The sequence below is a fragment of the Microcaecilia unicolor genome, chromosome 3 (genome assembly GCF_901765095.1).
Source record: "Microcaecilia unicolor chromosome 3, aMicUni1.1, whole genome shotgun sequence".
In the NCBI taxonomy this organism is placed as follows: Eukaryota; Metazoa; Chordata; class Amphibia; order Gymnophiona; family Siphonopidae; genus Microcaecilia; species Microcaecilia unicolor.
Genome location: NC_044033.1, coordinates 276,285,552 through 276,309,524, shown reverse-complemented (window position 1 = coordinate 276,309,524; position 23,973 = coordinate 276,285,552). Strand labels below are relative to the sequence as shown.

The window sequence follows — 23,973 nt, the reverse complement described above, 5'->3', positions numbered from 1 at the left end:
CTTTAGAAGCACAGGAGGTGCCTGAGGAGTGCAATGAGGTTTCAGGGATCCATTCTCCGATGCATCTAGTGCGAAGTCAATTGTTGCCCCTTTGCTAGAGATGAGCCATAACAGCAGTGGGTACTTGAGGTTATCTAATAGGGCTATGCTCTGCAATTGACTATTCTGTTCAAATGCTTTTAGGGAGTCTCATTGCCATTCCCCTCAAAAAGTGAGGGTGGTCCAGGAAAAACTGAGGAGGCTGTTGGTCCTGGAGACTATTGTGCTAGTTCTTCTGGAGGAGAGAGGACTCAAGAGATACCCTATTTATTTTGTATTCTCAAAGAGAAGATATATTTTCACCTATTCTGAACAGATCAGCAAAGCGCTACGGATTCCCAAGATTTTGGTGACTGTGACTGTGTATCAGGGGAGTTTCTGACTTCATTGGATCTTAGAGGAATGTCTTTGTCATTACTATATGCATTTTGCAGTCTTAAAAAATCGCTCCAGTTTCAAGCTCTTCTGTTTGGATTACCTATGGATCCAAGAACTTTTACCAAGGTGGTAGTGGTGGTGTCAGCTGCACTCCAAAAGGAGGAAGTTTTAGTGCAAAATTGTACGGAGAGCCAATTGATTACTTCCCAAGTGATTTGTCTGTTTCATCTTTGTGAAGAACCAACAGGTCTCATCCCAGTAATTCTGGAATATTTGAGGGCTCTGTCTGATACTCAGAGAAGAAAGATATTTCTGACCAAGAACAAAATTTGGAAGCTGCATTCCCAGCTGGTTTTACTGGGATTGATGGCAACAGCCTTTTGCATTGAATGACCTAGGCCAGGGCCCATATGTGTCCACTGCAGAGGTCTCTTCTGTCTTGGCGGTTGGCTCAGATGTTGGGAGGTGAGACCAAGCCTGTCAGGGCAATTAAAAGAGAATCTTTCCATCTGAGTGGGTCATAGTCACTTCAGACGTGGTTGGGGGGTCCACTCTGGGTGTGATGGCTTAGTTGATGGGCCCTGGAGGAAATGGTTCATTGATCACTTAGAGTTGAGGGTTGTTCACTTGATTCTGTGGATCTTCCTTCCTTTGACTCAGAGCAAAGTGGTTTGTGTCCTGTTGGACATTGCAACCACTGCGGCCTATGTCAACTGTCAAGGCAGGATACAAAGCTGGCAGGTAGTGGAGGAAGTCAGTCCTCTGCTCAGTTGGGAAGAAAGAAATCTCATGGCATTCAGTGGTTTATGTGGCCAGGCTAGAAAATGCACAGGCAGAAACACTTTGGATCCCAAGAATAGCATCTAGAAGATTCAGCACTTTGATAATATTGTGCGATGCTGAAGGACTCCAGTCATAATGGTGACTGGAGAAAATACAAAAGTGCCCGGGTTTTACAACTGCAGAAAAAAGCGTCAATTGTAGGATCTGGTCAGACTGGGGGGGGGGGGGGGGGGGGGGGGGTAGGTGAAGGATTATTATGTGTATTCCCTCTGTGGCCATTCTGCCCTGCAATAGCAAAAGGAAGTAAGTGCTTCATTAAAAATAGGCACTTTTTCCTTTTGCCATTACAGGACAGCATTGTTTGGCAGAGTGATTCAGAAGGTGGAGAAACACTCGAGACTAGTAGTATTGGTAGCTCTAGACTAGTCAAGGGAGACCTTGATATACGGATCTCATCCAACTCTGAGTGGGGGGATCCATTGTTCTTTCCCGAGGCACACCCGTTTCAAGGCCTGATCCACAGTTGACATGTCGCCACTCCTACAGTCTGACTCTTAAAAGGGTGAAGCTGAGGAAAAAAGGTAATTCCAACCAGGTGATCATGACTGTCTTACAGTCTAGAAAGAGTTCCAGTATGGAGGATTTTTGAGGCATGGTGTAGAGATCATAGTGCTTATCCCTTTGAAAAGGCTGTCCTAGATATTTTGGCCTTTTTGCAGGAAGATCTTGGTAAAGATTTGGCATTCAACTCATTGCAGGTTCAAAAAGCAGCCCTTGACTCTGAGGTCATGTCCAGGGCAGTTCCTTAGCCACATACCCAGATATCTGGAGTTTTTTGAAAGGCATGAAGCATCTGTAATCACTTTTGCATCTGGTGGTGCCTCCTTGGGGTCTTGGTATATTCCTCTCCAACTTGATTAAATGTCCATTTGAACCGCTCTGGGAGGTTTCTTTTAAGTTTGTAACACTGAAGGTGGTGGTAATAGTTACATTGCTTGGCCTGAAGGATCTTGCAGCTGTAGGTACTGACATCATCTTGGGTGGAGCATAGTCTAGGTCCACCTCAGGGCATTTGTAGGACAGTTATTGGTTGTCCTTGTATTCTTTCATCTTGCATTATAGGCTGGATATTCAGGTGAGACAGATGCAGCCTTTGGAGCAAACATGTAAGAGAGAGACTTGGCAGGTCCCCAACCTAGATATTGCCCTGGAAATTTTGTATCCTGGGTTTTGAATTAGAAGCAGTGGAACTTTGGCGAGATGAAGTGCCTTTGTTCCACTACCTTTCAAAATCTGCTTCTTTACTGTTTCATGGTCAGGTGGGTCAGACTCTGACTCAGCAATTGGTCCAGTGTCCTCTTGATGGTGGTTTAGGAGGGTCTGAGTTTTTGTTCCAGTTGCTTATTATAGAAATAGTGGCTAGTTTGTAGACCATTATAGGGTAATATTTGGGCATCCAAATGGCAGATGAAATTTAATGTGGACAAGTGCAAAGTGATGCACATTGGGAAGAATAATCTGAACCATAGTAGCCTGATGCTGAGGTCCACCTTAGGAGTCGGCACTCAAGAAAAAGACGTAGGTGTCATTGTAGACAGTATTTTGAAATCTTCTGCCCAGTGTGCGGTGGCGGCCTAAAAAGCAAACAGGATGCTAGGAATTATTAGGAAAGAGATGCAAAATAAGACCAAGATTATTATAATGCTTCTGTATCACTCCATGATTCGACCTCACCTTGGGTATTATGTTCAATTCTGGTCGTCGTATCTCAAAACAGATATAACAGAATTAGAAAAGGTTCAAAGAAGAGCGACCAAAATGATAAAGGGGGTGGAACTCCTTCCATATAAGGAAAGGCTAAAGAGGTTAAGGCTCTTCAGCTTGGAAAAGAGATGGCTGAGGGGGAATATGATTGTCTATAAAATCCTGAGTGATGTAGAATTGATTTTTCACTATTTCAAAAAGTACGAAGACTAGGAGACACTCAATGAAATTACATGGAAATACTTTTAAAACGAATAGGAGGAAATCATTTTTTATGCAAAGAATAATTAAGCTCTGGAACTCACTGTTGGAGGATGTGGTAACGGCGGTTAATATATCTGGGTTTAAAAAAAGGTCTGGACAAGTTCCTGGAGGAAAAGTCCATAGTTTGTTCTTGAAATAGACATGGGGGGAGCTACCGCTTGCCCTGGGTTTGGTAGCATGGAATGCTGCTGCAATTTGGGTTTCTGCCAGGTACTTGCCAGTGTTGGAAACAGGATACTGGGCTAGATGGACAGTTGGTGTGACCTAGTATGGCTATTCTTATGTTCTTAACCAGTGGTTCTCAGGTTCCATCTACTGGTAGGCAACATAAATCCACACATCTAGAGGGACTTGAGGAAAGAAAATAGAAAGCAGAAGCCTCATTTCTCTGTAATTCTTCTGAAGCCACCAAATTCCTTCTAGAGTTGTAACTGGGTACTTGATTCCTCCTAATTCCCTTCAGGAATGTCTGGGATGGGCAGGTGAGTGCACTCAGTAAGACTCAAACCCCATGTCAAAATATGAGAGCAGCTAGACAGGAGCAGAATGGCAGAGGGCTTCCACCCCAGCAAGGGATGTATGTGCATGCAATCCAAGGTGTGCCAGTACCCATTTGTCAGCAGCCCAGCACTTTATTGTTTATCAGTGCACCTTCCCTCAACTCTTTTCAGTTGTAGATTCTTATGCTTGCAGTAGAGGGGAGAAACAGGCATGAAATCCTCTGCTGGAAAAGGACAAGCTAAATGTTTTACTTTGCAGACCTTACATTAAAGGCCCAGTGTTGCACTCAGCTGCCTTGTCTTCTGCATACTGCTCTGCATCTGCACAGAATAGCTAATAGTTTTGTTAGCATGGATGTAAATGTGCTGTGCACCAATATCTACTGAGGCTTTGTGCACAGTTTGTGTGCAAAACTCATTTCTAAACAGGTTGCACACAAAATAATGTGCACTTTACTGCATTAGCCCCTTGTTTTACTTTCTTCCAGTCTTTGAAATATAGAAGAATTCTTCATTCACAAAAGGAAGAAAAGTTCTGTTCCTTGGAGAGAAGATACAATGCTACACCTCAAGTCTTTCTAGATCTCCCATTCCATGTCTGCACCAAGCATAGTCCTACCTCCATTTTCCAAGCTCCAGGGTAGTTGTTCTGATGTACTGCCTTAGGCATACACACACATAGGTTTCTCACATTTCGCTCCCATCTGGCATGATCTCCATTTTGAGTGGTCATTTCCACTCTATAGTGTGCCAGAAAGCATCAGGGTACATGGCTTGTCACAGATGTTTCCTGAACGGAATTAATTAGGGAACTCCCTGCTTGGTAATCCTCTTCTTAGAGGTGATCTTTGTAAGTTGAGAAGGAGTTCTTTTATGAGATAACTGCTGGGAGAAGTGAATTAGAGGCCACTTAATCCTTAGGCCAGGAACAGTCGGCCATTTAATGCAGCAAACTTAGACACTATCTTGGGGGAAGGCAGTCTGGGGGAGTATTCAAACAAAGCAGCACCATGGTGAGCTGATGAGAACATACTACAGAGTTGCTCTAGCCCTCATGGACAGGGAGAAGCAAACTAGCCTTGGTTAAGACATTGACTTTCCTATGGAATCTATTTACAGCTTTCATAGCCAGTTGCCATCATGGTTCAGCAGAAGTTTCCATTCTGAGCTAACATTCTTGGTACCTTGGATTATATGACCTAGCAGAGGTGCCCTTTGCCCTACTAGGGGGTCAGTTGGGGACATCCATTAATGGACCTTTGGTCAATCTGATGTAGTAAAAAAGGGAAAAATTCATCTAACGAGGATGATGAAAGCCTTTCATCTTCGTCCTATGCCCTTTCATTCCAGACTTTACTTTCAATTGAAAGAGACTGTCTTCCTGTGCATTTATGCCACATAGATGTTTAAATGTTTCTATCATCTCCTCTCTCCTGCCTTTCTTGTATACATATTGAGATCTTTAAGTCTGTCCCCATACACTTTATTTTGAAGACCACTGACCATTTTAGTAGCCACCCTCTAGACCAACTCCATCCTGTTTATATCTTTTTGAAGGTGCGGCACAAAAGAGATACATGTAGCAGACCTAGATTATAGTTTGAAGCCTCTGCGAGTTCAGCTTTATGGAGGAGACAGTATTTCTTTCTCTTGCATGCTCCATCCAGAGGAGGTTGGGCAGAGGCATTGCCAGCATCACTGGCTTGTTTCATGAGAGACAGAGAAGGTCCATTGCCACTCTTACAAAATGAAAGGATAGGAATGCATTAGTGACTCTTGCTTCAGGTGTTCTAACTGCTTAGAACCTTAGCTATTCTGGCCCTCTTTGGCCTCACAAGATAACATGCACATAATTTTGTCAGTGAAGTTGGTCTTGGAGACCCATGTTTGGTATGGTGTGTGTTTGTGTGTGTGTGTATATATATATATATATATATATGTATGTGTGTGTGTATTTTATATTATGGGAAAGTCTCCCTATGCCTAATAGATCCTCCTGTGGAGGGCAGTATCCCTCTTGTGCCTGGATTCAGACATCATTTCCTGTTGTAAGAAAGTTATGTGCTATAGGCTAGTACTTCCTTTCTTGAGTAAGGCATAGAACTAGTTTTGTAGGTTTAGAGTTCCTTCCAAATTCAGATAGGCTGGCTCCTTTGTGGATAGGGGAAGGGGAGGGTGTTAAAAAGACACAGTGGTCTCTAGGGTGTTCTTTTATGGAGGACTCAGGTGGTTGCATTAGCTGATACCAGCAAGAGTGTGCAGGTACAAGAGGGCCAGTGAGCCCCTTGATAGAGTAAAAGGAATCCTTGTAGGCAGAGTTCAAAAATTCTTCCACAGGACAGGGGACCTGTCTTCATTACAATCCCAAATCTAAAAGCACTTAAGCTTTGGTGTAGGAGACATTCAGCCAATAGGCAGAGCTGTCTGTTAGAGCTTCTGCCTAGACTGAGTAGAGCTTTTGTACATCCCATTGGTCTAGACCATACTGGCATCGACAGTAAGGAAGGTGAAGTTTTAAACTTATCTGTTAATTTCCTTTCCTTTAGTCCTGCCTGACCTTTGCAGGACTCATCCAGGGAATCCATGGCAGTTGAAAGTCAACAGCCTTATAAGTTCTGAATTAGGGTATTAACTCGTCCATGGGTCACTGACCAAAGAGAGAGGTTTGATTCCATCTGATTTGGTTTGGTTTTAGGTTCTGTTGCATTCACTTGATTTGTGTTTTAGATGGATTATTAGCTTTGATATAAGTATACTGAGGAGCTGAAGGCTGGACTAGTTCTTTATAAGGGCAGTGAACACAGCTCAGAGCTTTTTTCTTTCCATCTGCTGGCAGAGGGACGTAACACACTTGTCTGGACTGGCCTAGCAGGATTGAGGAAAGAAAATTAAAGGTAAAATACTGCTGCTTCAACTTCTTCTGCCCTAGAGGCTGGAGCTGAAATAATTTTGGAACCCCGGGCGCTTCTTTTTGTTAGCTATCAATATCACTGCATGTAACTAAAATGTTAAATAAAATTGAGTTGCAGTGCTGTAAAATCCATTCTCCGAGGACAAGCAGGCTGCTTGTTCTCACGACTGGGTGACGTCCGCGGCAGCCCCCACCAACCGGAAAAAAGCTTCGCGGGACGGTCGGCACGCAGGGCACGCCCACCGCGCATGCGCGGCCGTCTTCCCGCCCGTGCTCGACCGCTCCCGCCAGTTCCTTTTTTTCCGCGCCTGGAGAGAGTCGTGCCTGTGGCCGCTCTCTCTGTTTCAGCCCCGGAAAAACCGTCGCGTTTACGCGAACCTCTTTATTTTCTTTTATATTTAATTAATTGCCGCGCGCTCCACTTTTCTTTCTTTAAAAAAAAAAAAAAGGAGCACGCGCTCCCATTTTCCCTCGCTTCCAGCGGGGACGTTGCATTGCGGCCTAGTGGCCGCACGGTCGTTTTTCATTTTCGAGGTGTGATTTCCGCCACCATCGACGACTTTAATTTCGCCGACGCGATTTTTCCGTCGATGTCCTCGAAGGTCCCGAGTGGATTTAAAAAGTGTGGTCGGTGCGGCCGGCCCATCTCGCAGACCGACACCCACGCTTGGTGCCTCCAGTGCCTCGGGCCGGAGCACAATTTCAAGTCGTGTCCCCTGTGTCTCGGTCTCCGGAAACGGACTCAGGTTGCGAGGCAAGTTCAACAGGACCGTATTTTTGGAACTTGCGCCGGCCCCTCGACGTCGACCTCGACGGCATCGGTATCGACGCCCGGTCCTTCGGTACCGGTATCGATGCCCGAGACATCGGCACCGATGGCATCGACCCCAGGAGAACAGGTCCCGTCGGCCCTCCGGTCCTCCGGTGAGGGTAGAGGTGAGAGGCCGCGTGGGCAGTCGGCCCCGGTCACTCCCTCAGCCCATGGCCCACGGGACCGAACCCTGTCTGACCCGGTTCCTCGAGACCGAGGGGGATCGTCATCCTCCTCCTCCATGCCTCCCGGCGCCGGTGACGGGCATCGGAAGAAGGATAAGAAGCGCCGTCACCGGTCGCCCTCGATGCACATTGGAGAGGAGTCGACGCCGAAGCGTCTCCATCGAGAGGAGAGATCCCCGTCGGTGATAGAGGTGCCGACGCAACAGGGTCCCGGCACCTCGGTGCAGTCTCCTGGCTCCCACCAGATTCGGGCACCGACACCCCTACCGGCCCCACCGCCTTTCTCGGCAGCGGGCCTGGACGAGTGCCTCAGAGCCATCCTTCCGGGACTCCTGGAAGGGCTGATGCGCCAGGCTGTGCCGGCGCCGGGGGTGCTTGCGCCCTCGGCGCCGATGACTGTGGCGCCGGCGAGCTCTAGCCCGGCGCCGGGGCCGTCGACACTGCCGCCGCTTGCTTTGCCGGTCTCGACCGCCACGCAGGTGGAGTCCCCGTCGACGTCGATGGAGGGAGCTCCGTCCCCGCCGGCGCGGTAGTCCACCGCTCGACGACACCGAGACCCTGGTGCCTCGACGTCGAGCCGGGCCCGGTTCAGGACTCAGCTACATGAGCTTATGTCCGACACCGAGGATGAGGACTCGTGGGGGGAAGAGGAGGACCCTAGATATTTCTCCTCAGAGGAGTCTACGGGCCTCCCTCGGACCCCACGCCTTCACCGGAGAGGAAACTCTCACCTCCCGAGAGTCTCTCCTTTGCCTCCTTTGTGCGGGATATGTCTATTAGCATTCCCTTCCCCGTGGTCTCTGTGGAAGAGCCGAGGGCCGAGATGCTCGAGGTCCTCGACTATCCATCACCACCTAGAGAGTCCTCCACGGTGCCGCTGCACAATGTCCTAAAGGAGACGCTGCTTCGGAACTGGGTGCGACCATTAACTAACCCCACCATTCCCAAGAAAGCAGAGTCCCAGTACAGGATCCACTCTGACCCAGAGCTAATGCGGCCACAATTGCCCCATGACTCAGCGGTCGTGGATTCTGCTCTCAAGAGGGCACGGAGTTCGAGGGATACCGCCTCGGCGCCCCCGGGGCGGGAGTCTCGCACTCTGGACTCGTTTGGGAGGAAGGCCTACCAATCCTCCATGCTCGTGACCCGCATCCAATCATACCTGCTCTATATGAGCATCCACATGCGGACCTATGTGCAACAACTGGCGGACCTGGTCGAGAAGCTCCCGCCGGAGCAGTCCAGGCCTTATCAGGAGGTGGTCAGGCAGCTGAAGGCGTGCAGAAAGTTCCTGTCCAGGGGTATCTATGACACCTGTGACGTGGCATCTCGTGCTGCGGCCCAAGGTATAGTGATGCGCAGGCTCTCATGGCTGCGTGCCTCTGACCTGGACAACCGCACCCAGCAGAGACTGGCCGACGTCCCTTGCCGGGGGGATAACATTTTTGGCAAGAAGGTCGAGCAGATGGTGGACCAACTGCATCAGCGGGAAACCGCTCTCGACAAGCTCTCCCACCGGGCGCCTTCAGCATCCACCTCCACAGGTGGACGTTTTTCCCGGGCCCGGCAGGCTGCACCCTATTCTTTTGCGAAGCGTAGGTACAACCAGCCGGCCTGAAGGCCTCGTCAGGCACAGGGACAGCCCCAGCGCGCTCGTTCTCGTCAACAGCGTGCGCCTAAGCAGCCCCCTGCGCCTCCACAGCAAAAGCCGGGGACGGGCTTTTGACTGGATCCACGGGAACATAGCCGCCCTACAAGTGTCTGTACTGGACGATCTGCCGGTCGGAGGGAGGTTAAAATTTTTTCACCAAAGGTGGCCTCTCATAACCTCCGACCAGTGGGTTCTCCAGATAGTGCGGTGCGGATACGCCCTGAATTTGGCCTCCCTGCCTCCAAATTGTCCTCCGGGAGCTCAGTCTTTCAGCTCCCATCACAAGCAGGTACTTGCAGAGGAACTCTCCGCCCTTCTCAGCGCCAATGCGGTCGAGCCCGTACCACCCGGGCAGGAAGGGCAGGGATTCTATTCCAGGTACTTCCTTGTGGAAAAGAAAACAGGGGGGATGCGTCCCATCCTAGACCTGAGAGGCCTGAACAAATTCCTGGTCAAAGAAAAGTTCAGGATGCTTTCCTTGGGCACCCTTCTGCCAATGATTCAGAAAAACGATTGGCTATGTTCCCTGGATTTAAAGGACGCATACACTCACATCCCGATACTGCCAGCTCACAGACAGTATCTCAGATTCCGCCTGGGCGCACGGCACTTTCAGTATTGTGTGCTGCCCTTTGGGCTCGCCTCTGCCCCACGAGTGTTTACAAAGTGCCTCGTGGTGGTGGCGGCGTATCTACGCAAGCTGGGAGTGCACGTGTTCCCATATCTCGACGATTGGCTGGTCAAGAGCACCTCGGAGGCAGGAGCCCTCCGGTCCATGCAGTGCACTATTCAACTTCTGGAGCTGCTGGGGTTTGTGATAAATTACCCAAAGTCCCATCTCCAGCCAACTCAGTCTCTGGAATTCATAGGAGCGCTGCTGAATACCCAGACGGCTCAGGCCTACCTTCCCGAAGCGAGGGCCACCAATCTCTTGGCCCTGGCTTCGCAGACCAGAGCGTCTCAGCAGATCACAGCTCGGCAGATGTTGAGACTTCTGGGTCATATGGCCTCCACAGTTCATGTGACTCCCATGGCTCGTCTTCACATGAGATCTGCTCAATGGACCCTAGCTTCCCAGTGGTTTCAAGCCACCGGGAATCTAGAAGATGTCATCCGCCTCTCCACCAGTTGCCGCACTTCACTGCTCTGGTGGACCATTCGCACCAATTTGACCCTGGGACGTCCATTCCAAATTCCGCAGCCCACGAAAGTGCTGACGACGGATGCATCTCGCCTGGGGTGGGGAGCCCATGTCGATGGGCTTCACACCCAGGGTCTGTGGTCCCTCCAGGAAAAGGATCTGCAGATCAACCTCCTGGAGCTCCGAGCGATCTGGAACGCACTGAAGGCTTTCAGAGATCGGCTGTCCTGCCAAATTATCCAAATTCGGACAGACAATCAGGTTGCAATGTATTACGTCAACAAGCAGGGGGGCACCGGATCTCGCCCCCTGTGTCAGGAGGCCGTCGGGATGTGGCGTTGGGCGTGTCGGTTCGGCATGCTCCTCCAAGCCACGTACCTGGCAGGCGTAAACAACAGTCTGGCCGACAGACTGAGCAGAGTATTGCAACCGCACGAGTGGTCGCTCCATGCCAGAGTGGTACGCAAGATCTTCCGAGCGTGGGGCACCCCCTCGGTGGACCTTTTCGCCTCTCAGACCAACCACAAGCTGCCTCTGTTCTGTTCCAGACTTCAGGCACACGGCAGGCTAGCGTCGGACGCCTTTCTCCTTCATTGGGGGACCGGCCTCCTGTATGCTTATCCTCCCATACCTTTGGTGGGGAAGACCTTACTGATGCTCAAGCAAGACCGCGGCACCATGATTCTGATAGCGCCCTTTTGGCCCCGTCAGATCTGGTTCCCTCTTCTTCTGGAGTTGTCCTCCGAAGAACCGTGGAGATTGGAGTGTTTTCCGACTCTCATTTCGCAGAACGACGGAGCGTTGCTGCACCCCAACCTTCAGTCCCTGGCTCTCACGGCCTGGATGTTGAGGGCGTAGACTTCACTGCGTTGGGTCTGTCTGAGGGTGTCTCCCGTGTCTTGCTTGCCTCTAGGAAGGATTCCACTAAAAAGAGTTACTTTTTCAAGTGGAGGAGGTTTGCCGTTTGGTGTGAGAGCAAGGCCTTAGAACCTCGTTCTTGCCCTGCACAGAACCTGCTTGAATACCTTCTGCACTTATCAGAGTCTGGCCTCAAGACCAACTCAGTAAGGAATCACCTTAGTGCGATTAGTGCTTACCATTATCGTGTGGAAGGTAAAGCCATCTCTGGAGAGCCTTTAGTCGTTCGATTCATGAGAGGCTTGCTTTTGTCAAAGCCCCCTATCAAGCCTCCTACAGTGTCATGGGATCTCAACGTCGTCCTCACCCAGCTGATGAAACCTCCTTTTGAGCCACTGAATACCTGCCATCTGAAGTACTTGACCTGGAAGGTCATTTTCTTGGTGGCAGTTACTTCAGCTCGTAGGGTCAGTGAGCTTCAAGCCCTGGTAGCTCATGCTCCGTATACCAAATTTCATCACAACAGAGTAGTGCTCCGCACCCACCCAAAGTTCCTGCCGAAGGTGGTGTCGGAGTTCCATCTTAACCAGTCAATTGTCTTGCCAACATTCTTCCCCAGGCCGCATACCCGCCCTGCTGAACGTCAGTTGCACACATTGGACTGCAAGAGAGCATTGGCCTTCTACTTGGAGCGGACACAGCCCAACAGACAGTCCGCCCAATTGTTTATTTCTTTCGACCCTAACAGGCTAGGGGTCGCTGTCGGGAAACGCACCATCTCCAATTGGCTAGCGGATTGCATTTCCTTCACTTACGCCCAGGCTGGGCTGACTCTTGAGGGTCATGTCACGGCTCATAGTGTCAGAGCCATGGCAGCGTCGGTGGCCCACTTGAAGTCAGCCACTATTGAAGAGATCTGCAAGGCTGCGACGTGGTCATCTGTCCACACATTCACATCACATTACTGCCTCCAGCAGGATACCCGACGCGACAGTCGGTTCGGGCAGTCGGTGCTGCAGAATCTGTTTGGGGTGTAAATCCAACTCCACCCTCCAGGACCCGAATTTATTCTGGTCAGGCTGCACTCTCAGTTAGTTGTTCTTCGTAGGTCAATTTTCTGTTGTACCCTCGCCGTTGCGAGGTTCAATTGACCTGGGTTCTTGTTTTGAGTGAGCCTGAGAGCTAGGGATACCCCAGTCGTGAGAACAAGCAGCCTGCTTGTCCTCGGAGAAAGTGAATGATACATACCTGTAGCAGGTGTTCTCCGAGGACAGCAGGCTGATTGTTCTCACCTACCCTCCCTCCTCCCCTTTGGAGTTGTGTGTTTCATCTTTTGCTAGTCATTCAACTGGCGGGAGCGGTCGCGCACGGGCGGGAAGACGGCCGCGCATGCGCGGTGGGCGTGCCCTGCGTGCCGACCGTCCCGCGAAGCTTTTTTCCGGTTGGTGGGGGCTGCCGCGGACGTCACCCAGTCGTGAGAACAATCAGCCTGCTGTCCTCGGAGAACACCTGCGACAGGTATGTATCATTCACTCTACCAAAGGGTGTCAATACTAGCAGAATTTCTCTCACAATGGTGTATGAAGAATTTTAAATATTTTATATATATATATATATATATATATATATATATATATATATATATATATATATATATATATATTGGTAGAACATGCTATTTGCATGCAGTATTGAAGTTACTTTTCTCCTTGTGAACTGAAATCTCTTCTACATAACTGTGAGGTATATTAAAATGTATACACAAGGAGTACACATCTGATGAACGGTGCTGAATATTTCCACACCAAAAAAATAATCTGTCAATTGGGTACAAAAATGTGATACATTTAATTTATAATTAACAATAGAGAAGAAAAGATATCAGATCTGTTGCAGCCCTAATAGCTTAAAAACTGAATGGGCTATAAGTTGTAATCATCAAAATTGGAACTGTAACAATTCACTACTTACAAACTGGAAGCTGTGTGGAAGACACTGGTGTTAACATCAAATTTTGGGGGGTTTGCTTATGACTAAAACAGACTGTGTTGGTTTTGGCTATTCTCAGTTTTTTTGGTGAGCAACTTTTTTCTCTGTTTTGGGGAGTTTTTTGGTTGCTCTCTTTTTTCTGGAGTTAGATCATTTATTGATCACAATGATAATATCTGGGAATTCCTTTGGGAAAACTGATACATTTGGTCAGACTGATGCTTTCTGGGCTTTGAGGCCTTGTTTATTTAAATTTTGAGATGTTTGTAGCCCCCCCCCCCCCCCAATAGTCTGCATTAACTATTTTGTTAGCAAACTGCATGTTTAATGTTTTGTATGAATAATAATGAACATTTATTTTCTGTTTGCCTTGTTAGAGGCCCTGGCATGAATATGAGCACAACTTCCAGATCATGTATAAAGTTGGGATGGGGCATAAGCCCCCCATTCCCGAAAGGCTAAGCCCAGAAGGCAAAGACTTTCTTTGTCACTGCCTTGAGAGTGATCCAAAGATGAGATGGACAGCCAGCCAGCTCCTCGACCATCCATTTGTTAAGGTTTGTGAAGCTTTACAGGCATTTTTTATTTCATTTCAGTAGACTTCATTTGTGTTCTTGAAGATGCTAAAGTGATGCTCTTAGAAGACCCTTTGAAAGAGAATGTAGCCTTTTGTGAACTAATACATGGAAATACCAGTTTGGCTTTCAGACTATCCTCCGTAGATATGCATATCCTGGGCCCTGATCACACATAGATTTATCTCATGCGTTTTGATTGTTGAGAGCCAGAACACCAGGCTGACTGGGGGGGGGGGGGGGGTGGAGAGAGTCCCCAAGGTAAGTTCAGAAGCCCTTTGTTAAAACACTGTCTGTCAGTAGCAGAAGCTCCTGATTCTTCTTTAAGTAATAATAGGGTCAGCAAAGTGTTATTGTCAGCCATTAAATCGGGAGTAAAATCAGATATTTTGTACCAAGCAGGAAAGCCAGTGTTAATTTCCTTTGGAAGTTGCAGATCAAAATTATCAAATAGAACTGACTGCTGGATTCAAGGATTTTTTGTGCTTTTTTTTGTAATTTACCTTCAGCTAACTTTTAAGAGCTTCACTGGCAACAAGCCTGGAAGGAAGCCATTGTTAGCAATAAACTATTCCTAAGATGTACATTTGCTGGATCCATGTTTCCAAAATGCAGGTTGCTTTTCAACAACTTTGACCTTTCAGAATGTAGCTCGTTCTTGCTGAGTGTTGTGAAAATTGCGGTCTGGTTTGGGCATGCTTGATTTTATTATTAAGATGTGCCTGAAGGAGGTGAAAAGTGAGACTAGAATGTTGACTCCAGGTCATAGACAAAGAGCTTTATAATTTAGAAGGGCAGAGACTGAAAAGGGAAAAAACTTAATAAAATAAATAAGGGCAAATACTACAGAGGAAAGTTAGCTACTAAAATGCAAAAGCAACATTGAGGGCTTATTGACTGCCAGGACATGGAAGAGCCTGAATTGGATTTTGTATCCATCAAGGTCACCAGCAATGCTGGTGCATCACAGAGGTGATGTGATCAGACTGGGGGAGATGAGACAAATGCTGCCAATTGGGGATGTCTTCTGTTTATACTTAGGCACCAGCACAAATACCACTTTGAGTTTCTTTGTTATAAGAAGACATTACTCAGTGTGGTTTATAAAAATATAGAGGCCAATATTGAGCGGGATATAACAGGCTCCTGCCTGGTTACTGCCTGCTGATTGGGTGTTCCCTGGATTTTCAGCAGCACATAAGTTATTGCCCCTGAAAATCTGGGGAGACCACTCTGGCACTAACTGGTTAGTGGTGCACAGCAAAAGGCTGTCTTAGGTTAATTGGGTAGCTACCCATATATTGCCATTGAATATTGGCAGTTTCTGGGTAACTCCTAGCAGCTGCCTTGTGGCTGGTATTTTCAGTGCTGGTACCCAGATATGTGCCAGCATTGAATATCTGAGCACAATTCAGCTGCTGCCACTGGCTGAAAATTACCCCATAATTCCCCTTGTGAGAAGATATCACAAATATGAACTTGCGTAATGTTAAATAGAAAAGTGGCACCGTAGTGCAGTAGCAAATCTTATCTCTTTGTGTACAGAAACCTGAGACACATTTCAGCTTAAAACACCTTTCTTCAGGAGTGTGCTATTGAACTGTTTAAAACCTAACACAGCCCTTTACTTGCACACTTCCTCATTTCCTTTTGGCACAGACCAGTGATGATTCAGGTAGTTCTGAAGGTGGACCCCTTAACTGTGCTATAAAGAAAGGACTAACAGGCAGGGAGAAGTCAGTGGATTTCAGATGTGACTAATGATGACAGCAGCTACTTTGCACTGAGCAATCGCGAAGGAGTCCCTACGACAACAGCCACTGTTATCCGTCAAATGGCCATCAGTCCCCTCTTTACTCAGAATTCAAAATCAAATTTAACAGTCCATTTGCAGTTTGCTAAATATCTTAACCATGAAACTTTGCAATCTCCAGTTTAACTTCATCCTCCCTGTACATAGCTCTTACTACTTTTGGCACTCCAGATACTGAGTTTCTACTCCATGAGATGTGGAGGGGCATTTTCAATATGACTAAGTCTGACTTTGGACATTTTACAAAAAACGTCCAAAATCTGAATAGGAAAGAAGGTCATTTTCAAAAAAGAAAAATGTATATCTTTTGTTTTCGAAAATACTGTTTTGAACAATGTTTTGTGATTTGGACGTTTTGTTTTTTGGTACATTTTTGAAAAAAAAAAAATCCAAGTGCAAAACGCACAAAATCAAGCCATTGGTATGTAGGAGGAACCAGCATTTTTAGTAGACTGGTTCCCCCTGACATCCCAGGACAGTAGTAGGGCACCCTAGGGGGCACTGCAGTAGACTTCATAAAATGCTCCCAGGTACACATCTCACCATTGTTCCTTTACCTTGTGTGCTGAGCCCCTCAAAACCCACTACCCCCAACAGTACACCACTCCCATAGCCCTTACAGGTGAAGGGGGCACCTATATGTGGGTACAGTGGGTTTCTGGTGAGTTTTGGAGGGCTCACAGTTTCCTCCACAAGTGTTACAGGTAGGGGGATGTATGAGCCTGGGTCCACCTGTCTGCAGTGCACTGTACCCAACACTAGACTACTCTAGGGACCTGCATGCTGTTCTAATGGATCTGAGGCTGGCAAGTAATGTTTTTCATCACATTCTTGGGGGGTGGGAGGAAGTTAGTGACCACTGGGGGAATAAGGGGAGGTCATCCCTGATTCCCTCCAGTGGTCATCTGGTTATTTAATGCACCTTTTTGTTCCTTATTCGTTATAAAAACAGGTCTAGCTCAAACCATCTTAGTTTTAGTCCTGGATGGTTTTGTTTTGTTCCATTATGGCTGAAAAATGTCTAAGTCTTAGGAACGCCCAAGTCCCAGCCTGAACACACCCCTGATATGCCCCCTTGAGATTTGGATGCACTTCTGACGGACTTCATAGAAAAACATCTAGAAATAGGTTTCGAAAATACTGATTTGGACGTGTTTGTGAGAAAAATGTCCAAATACTGCTTTATGCCACTTTTTAGACATTTTTCTGTTTTGAAAATGAGCCCAGTAGTTCTTCATTTGCAGTCTAGATCATCATCCCTCAAGGGACTTCACCACTAAAGTCTCTTTACCTTTACCCTTTTCAGTCTCCTCTTAGCTTCCAAAACAAGCTGCCAGAGAGTCCATTCCAGTTGCTTTTTTTCTTTTGCCCTTGTTTCTTTGCATCCTTCAATTTCAGCTGGTTTTTTTTTTAACACAAGCTGTTTCTAGGGCCTTCCGCACCTCTATTGCATATTCTACTGATACATTCTTGCCATTTATACTGAAGGTAATGCCAAAAAACGAACATCCATTTATAGCTGATTCTGTCTTTTCAAAACTCATTTCATTCATCTTTCCATTTTTGCAAGGTAATTGAGGAAATACTGTATATTTCAACTGCATGGCCTTTCCATTAGATTGCACCTAACCACCTAGCTTTCTCTGGGAAGTGATGAATATATGCCACAATATGCCTAGGGCCTTTATCCTGCCTGAGGCCCAAGCTTCTGTGAGCTTTGTGCAATTTTATCAATCTCTCTGTACTGCCCTCTTCACCTGGAACACCTTACAAAACATTGGACCATAGCTGTATATTCCCTGTATTAATCCTCTTCTGGCTTTCCCCTGTGTGATGTTGCTGTGCCGAGACCTATTTCTAAATCATCCATTTTTTACCATCAACTTGCTCAAATTTGATCAGAAAACCTTTAGCCTGCTGCTGTAGTTCTTTCAGCATTTGTTTATACTGGTCACATTTTTTTTCTTCCAACACCTCCAGCCGTTCACCAAATTCTGCAATTGCCCTGTAAATATCTGCTACTGCCTCCTTAATATCCACTCTTACTGAAGAAATAACATTGCAGTTCTTCATCCCAGTCAATTTCTCATATCCGTTTTCATAATGGCTCCGTCTTACACTTTGTCTCTGTGCTCCCCTCTGCTATCGGACTCCCAATTCTCTGCCTCAGGCTGGTGCACCGCCATCATCTCATATGCACTTTTCTCAGTAGTGTTATTTTTTGTATTGTGCGCAGGTCAAAAACAACTTTTACATATCCATACAGTCACTTCAAAATGCCAGGTCACTTCACTCTTGGAGTTTGCAGCTCAAAATCTAAGCTTTTGGGGACATACTCTCATAGCTTATTCAGCACTCTTTTGGAAAGTAGCCATTCCAGTCAGCTGACATCACATCCTCTGAATGCCTGCCCTCTTTCTAACAATCTTGATAGGTATATCCATGCAGTATTAAGATTGTTATTTTTGTTCCTGTGTGTCAAAATCTCTCCAAAAAATTGTGAGGTTTATTCAAATGTATACATAGGAGTATGCATTTCTAAGACTTGCTGAATATTTCCACCCATTCCCCTTGAGATAACCCAAGTACTTTTTCGGAATGAGAACATTTTGGTGCAAATGAAAAGATTTTGCAGAAATTTCCTCCATTAGCTGGGACCTTGTTTCCCTCCAGATGCTGCCTCACAGCCCTCTGACACATCACTCTGACTGTTATAATAGTGGTGTTGGGTGGCTACCTTCACCTTCTGCAGATATTAACCCCTTCTTGAAGCCCTCTTTTTTTCCCATCCTTTGTGATAGACACTTTGTTCACACCACTACCTGTCAGGATGGTGCTAATTTACAGGCTCCCTTGTAAGTCCCCTCTCCTTGCTTACCCACTTCAGCTTTTATCTTTCCTTCTTTCCTGAACCATCTTCCCCCTCCCTCATCTTAGAAGACTAATTTTCCTTTCTTTTTTTTTTTAATTTATGAAAGTCTTTTATTAAAGTCAGAGTTGAAATATATAACAACAAACTGTACAAAGCCAGTACACTGAGCATCAAAAGCAAAAAAATAACTACACGCCTCAACTCTGAGGCAAAACGTAAGGAACTGAAACTGCAGTCTTTGGGATCCCACATGAATACCTTGAAGGGCTGTATTTTTGAGAATCTTGTATTAAAGGATCTAAAGTGAGTGCAAAAAGCATTGGGGATAAGGGGCAACTCTGTCTTGTCCCCCTATGTATTGAAATTGCGACCAAAGCCCATTGATAATTAAGCTGGCCATAGCTTAGAATGCAAAGCTTTAATCATAAATTGAAAACAGCCTGAAAAAAACATATTTCTCTATTGACAAAAATAAGAACTCCCAGATCACACTATCACTTGCTTTTTCAGTGTCAAAACTAATCAAGAGGGAGGGCTGACCTACTCTTTCCCTCTAATCCATAGATGTCAAGATTTTTCTTACATTTTTTGCGTTTGTATGATTCTGATTGAAGCTGACCTGTGAGCTATGTATGATCAATGGCAAAACACGCACCATTCGATTGTCCATGGCCTTCTCTATGAGCATCACTAACTACCATACATGCTTAAATGTGAGCAAGACCTCAGGAACCCCTTGTCAGATCAGGATTGGAAGAGTATCCATGACAACAAGTTTAAAATTTCTATCTCGGTTAATTTGGTTGAGCATGGGGTTAAAGAATTATACCGATGATATCTCTACCCTTCCTGGCTCTCCCTCTTCTCCCCAAGATTAACATCTCTGTGTTGGAGAGGCTGTGGTGGAGTGTGCATATACATATATTTGGAAGTGCCCTTGTATACAGAAAGTTTGGTCATAATATGCTCAAGCTTTGTCCACAAATGCTTAATTTGACTGTACCTTTAAATCCTCGGTTTCTATTCCTTCAGTGGCAACCCCCTGAACTGCCTTATACCCAGCTGATGATAATGATACATTGTCTGACAGTTATACCAAGAGAGGATGCTTGCTGTTGGACAGCTAGTCTTCCCATCTCTGGATAGCATTAAATCTAAATTATGGCATGCTTACTACTTAAGTAAGCTGACAGTTCTCCAGTGTGTGCAAGCAGCTGCTTTTTAAAAACTTTGCAAACCCTTTGTGATCTGGCACCAGTCAAATTCTACTTTATAGATTTACTAGTAAAAGAAGCCCATTTCAGAGCAAATGAAACGGGCGCTAGCAAGGTTTTCATCGCCAACACCCACCTCCCTCCCTCCCTGGCCAACCCCTTCGTTGTTCTGGCATTGCTCCGCCCCCAATGTTATGACGTTTGATGCGAGGGCGGGGCCCAGAGCGATTTCCCACCCCCCCCCCCCCCCGCCTCCCTCCCTGCCAACCCCTTCGTTGTTCTGCCATTGCTCCGCCCTCGAGGGCGGAGCCCAGAGCGATTTTGGTGGCTTCATCACCACGAACCTTCGAACCTTTTTGAAGGAAGTCAGAGCTTGGCTTCACTGACGTCAGTGTCCTCAGAACGTTGAGGGTGAGTTTTATTATAGTAGATGGTATATTTTTTTCTTTTTTTACATTTCTGATTTGTGACACGGGGAGCAGCTCCAATCCAGTTTGTTGTTGTTTTAGTGTGTTTCAGAGCTGGATATATTATAACATAGAATGTGTGACTTGGGTACTTTTTTTGTTGTCTTATGGATCTGTAATGTTAAACTATACTGTTTGGGGTGGAATGGGTTTGTTTGTCTCTCTTTTATAAAAATTTGCAATAAAGTTCAAGTTAAAAAAATAACACTGCTTCTCAGAAACCTTCCATTGGACACTTTATCTATCTGTATTCCTCCTATCTTTTGTGTTCAAACTGCTCAAATGGATCACTTATCTCTGCTTCCTCAGCTTAATACATATCAAGATTATTCTTGACTGACTCCAGTGAGGGTTTTGTCCTCTACATTCCACAAAACTTTCATGGCTAAGGAACATGACTCCATAGTTTCACTTAACCTGTCGATTTTTTTTATCTCGTTGCTCACCATCTGCTCCTTACCTGTCCTGTCAAGAGGCCTCACTCATTGCAACTGGCTCCACTATTCTAACTCAGATTTCTCCCATCCCAGCCTGGTTTGTATGCTTTTTGTCTGCCTTTATTAAATTGTAAGTATCAAAAAATGGAAATGTTCTGCTTGAGTGTGTCTGTAAAATTCTGCATACACCCAGTAGTGCTGTACAAATAACAAGACCACAGAACCTTATCCTTAGGTAGAGAGAGCTTTGAATCAAACTCCATTTCATGTGACTAAAATACTGTTTTTTATTTTTTTGTCTGCACAGGTTTGCACAGATGAAGAATGAAACCTATTCAGTAGCTGTCCTGAATATACTCTGGCGAGTTTTTTTAATCACTACTGTATGTAATATTTACATAAAAGACTATGCTGAAGATGAAATCCAGTTTTAACTTACCATGACTGAAGACTGCACACATGACACAGGTCACCTTTTCCTGTTGCTGCTCCTGTTATGTTTCTACATGTGCCAGCATCCACAAGAGTGAAAGAAGCTGCATGTTTTAGAGAAAGTGCCATTACTACTGTATATGGACCATTCTTTCTTTTCATTCTCTTCTCTGTTCTCATATCATTGAGAATAGAGAATATTGATATGTAGTACCTTTTTGAACTTTCTAGGTTCAAAAAAAGTTGTAGTGTTTATCTGACATTCTGGACCCTTGTATATGGTTTTTAATCTATTGTTGAGTGCACTGACTGTGAACTTTTACCTTTTTGGGATTTTTCTCTCTCTTTTTTTTTTTTTTTTTTTTGTTGGTCCAGCTTCAGATTTGTTATGCAAAAAGCTGATTGATTGAAATTTGAAGAAAAGGGTTTTTTTTCTCTTAATAAATGGTTTATTTTAGGAAGAATATTTTGCTTTCTTTTCATCATGATCATAACATGTAAAATGACTTAATTGCCTCTCCCTGTTCCTCCATTGAATCTTATCCATGCTGCAACCACATGTCACTGAGATCCATTCACCAGTCCATGAGCCGGTGAAGTGGTAGAGGAAGAAGCATCATTGATATTTTGTGGGAATTTGAAATTGAAATTTATTATTTCTAATCCGCCCTTATCCAGGGTGGAGTACAAAAGAACGTAGACAAATCAGAATGACAAAATATATGGACAAAAAAATCATAATAAAAGACAACAGCAACATACAGTTCCATCAGGGAGAAGGTGAGTATTTCACCTTCTGTGGGCCTAGTTCTGTTTGAATATAATCTACTTCACAGTGGTCCTACTGCATGATGAGGACTATAACACACACCTTTCTGAACTGTGCTGCGTAAAGGACTTTTCTTGGCTTAGTGCTGTTATAGATTACCCAGCCCTGCCAGACACAGCTTGTATATTCATAAAATTATGGCACCCTCAGAAAAGTGAAAGCATCAGATCAGCTCTATGCTTCCAGTTGGTTTCAAAGACCGTAAAGGACTTCAAAATTAAGATGCCATCTAGAAGTGGTTTGTCATATTCAGGTGTAGAATGAACACACTGAGATAAGTTACGTAAACATATTTTACATGAAAATTTAGTTGAATGAGAAGTATCAAACTGCTTCTTTAACCAAAACCCATAGGACTACTGGAGCTCTGCACTATTGAGCTTAATACTGGAACAATGTCGAGTGTGTATATATATATATTTTTTTTTTTTTTTCTCTGTAACAAATAAAAGGCTAGATATAAAATAACTTGTCTCACAAATAGGCCTATGATGGAACTATAAATGATCATACAACAAATACGTAGCCATAACAATTATTATTTGCAAATCATGATGTAATTATGGCATCATTATTTACAGTTGTTCAACATGGGTTTTTCTCTAGAAGATAAGCACATAAAATTTCTGAGAACAAAAGTTTTAAAAAATGTTTCTGGAAAAAACAGTGGTGGACTGTAGAAACATTTTAGTTGCAAAATCAGTATTAACAGTGTATCCTGAAGAAGTGGGAGCACTTGTACCAGCGTATTATTGGCAATGCTGTTAAGCAGTGGCATAAATGTGCATGCATCACATCAAACAGTGGATATTTCTAATCTACTGTAAACCAAGGGGTTTCAACCCAGTCCTCGGAGCATACCCAGACAGTTGGAGTTTTCAAGATATCACCATAAAATTCAGTGGGGATATCCTGAAAACCACAACTGCATGGGTGTGCCCTGAGGATTGGGTTGAAAACCTCTGCTTTAAACTGTCAGTACAAATATATTTGTATGCAACTTGATTTTGAGCATAATGCTCTTACCATTCATATTTTCATTTGTTCACGTGATGTTTCAAAGTACCTTTATTATGTGAAGTTTGCGAAGAAATATATCATGCTACATGTTTGCATAAACATTTTATAGCTCTGTGATAGGCCTATTTGTGACCCAAGCTTTATTATTATACACCTGGCCATTTATTTGTTATCAAATAAAAAGGGTTCTGTTCTTATGAAACATGCAGGCTTATTTTCGAAAGTGAGCGCTGGCCATCTTCCGACATAAATCGGGAGATGGCCGGCGATCTCTCAAAAGCGGCCAAATCGGTATAATCGAAAGCAGCTTTTTTGACAGCATCACCACGTTCCCGTCGCCTCGCTAGCGAAAGTTCAAGGGGGCGTGTCAGCGGCGTAGCAAAGGCGGAACATGGGTGGGCATGGGCGTGGCTACCAGATGGCCGGCTTTCGGGGATAGTGGAAAAAGAAAAGCGGCATTAAGCAGTATTTCGCCGGGTTTACTTGGTCCTTTTATTTTCACGACCAAGCCTCAAAAAGGGTCCCCAACTGACCAGATGACCACCGGAAGGAATGGGGGATGATCTCCCCGTACTCCCCCAGTGGTCACCAACCCCCTCCCACACTAAAAAACACAATTATAAACATATTTTGCCAGCCTCTATGCCAACCTCAAATGCCATACCCACCTCCATGACAGCAGAATGTGTTCTATCCTCTGACAGCCTTTCCCTGGTTGTGATGTGGCTCTCAGGTGAGTGTGACACCTTTTCTGTTAGGTGCACTGCAGAGTCACATCAGCAATGCATTGTGGTGGGTATAGGGTAGTGGGCTGTACTCCCATGGTGCTTTTCCCCCTGCTAACTGGGTCAGAGTGTGCCCAATTTTGTTTCCGGTAGTCCATGAGGTAGTGGCCATTTTTGTAAGCCAGTTTTAGATCCCTTTCATGTGTTACCCACATTAGAGAACTTAGTTATTACCTTGAATGTTGCTGAAAGAGGGCATTGTACACCATTCTGCCAGCTCTGACCTACTGCTAATCTCAGTACCAGGGAGACTCT

At 45.5% G+C, this 23,973-nt stretch overlaps 1 protein-coding gene across 1 annotated transcript in view; it reads left to right on the top strand.

The window, feature by feature from the left end:
- Positions 1-21,536, top strand: part of MAP3K4 (mitogen-activated protein kinase kinase kinase 4) — a 540,168-nt gene extending 518,632 nt beyond the window's left edge. The window contains 2 exon segments of the mRNA XM_030198101.1: positions 13,652-13,831; positions 20,960-21,536. Coding sequence (XP_030053961.1) covers positions 13,652-13,831; positions 20,960-20,980 — 201 coding nt within the window. The 3' untranslated portion in view covers positions 20,981-21,536.
- The last annotated feature ends 2,437 nt before the right edge of the window (positions 21,537-23,973 follow it).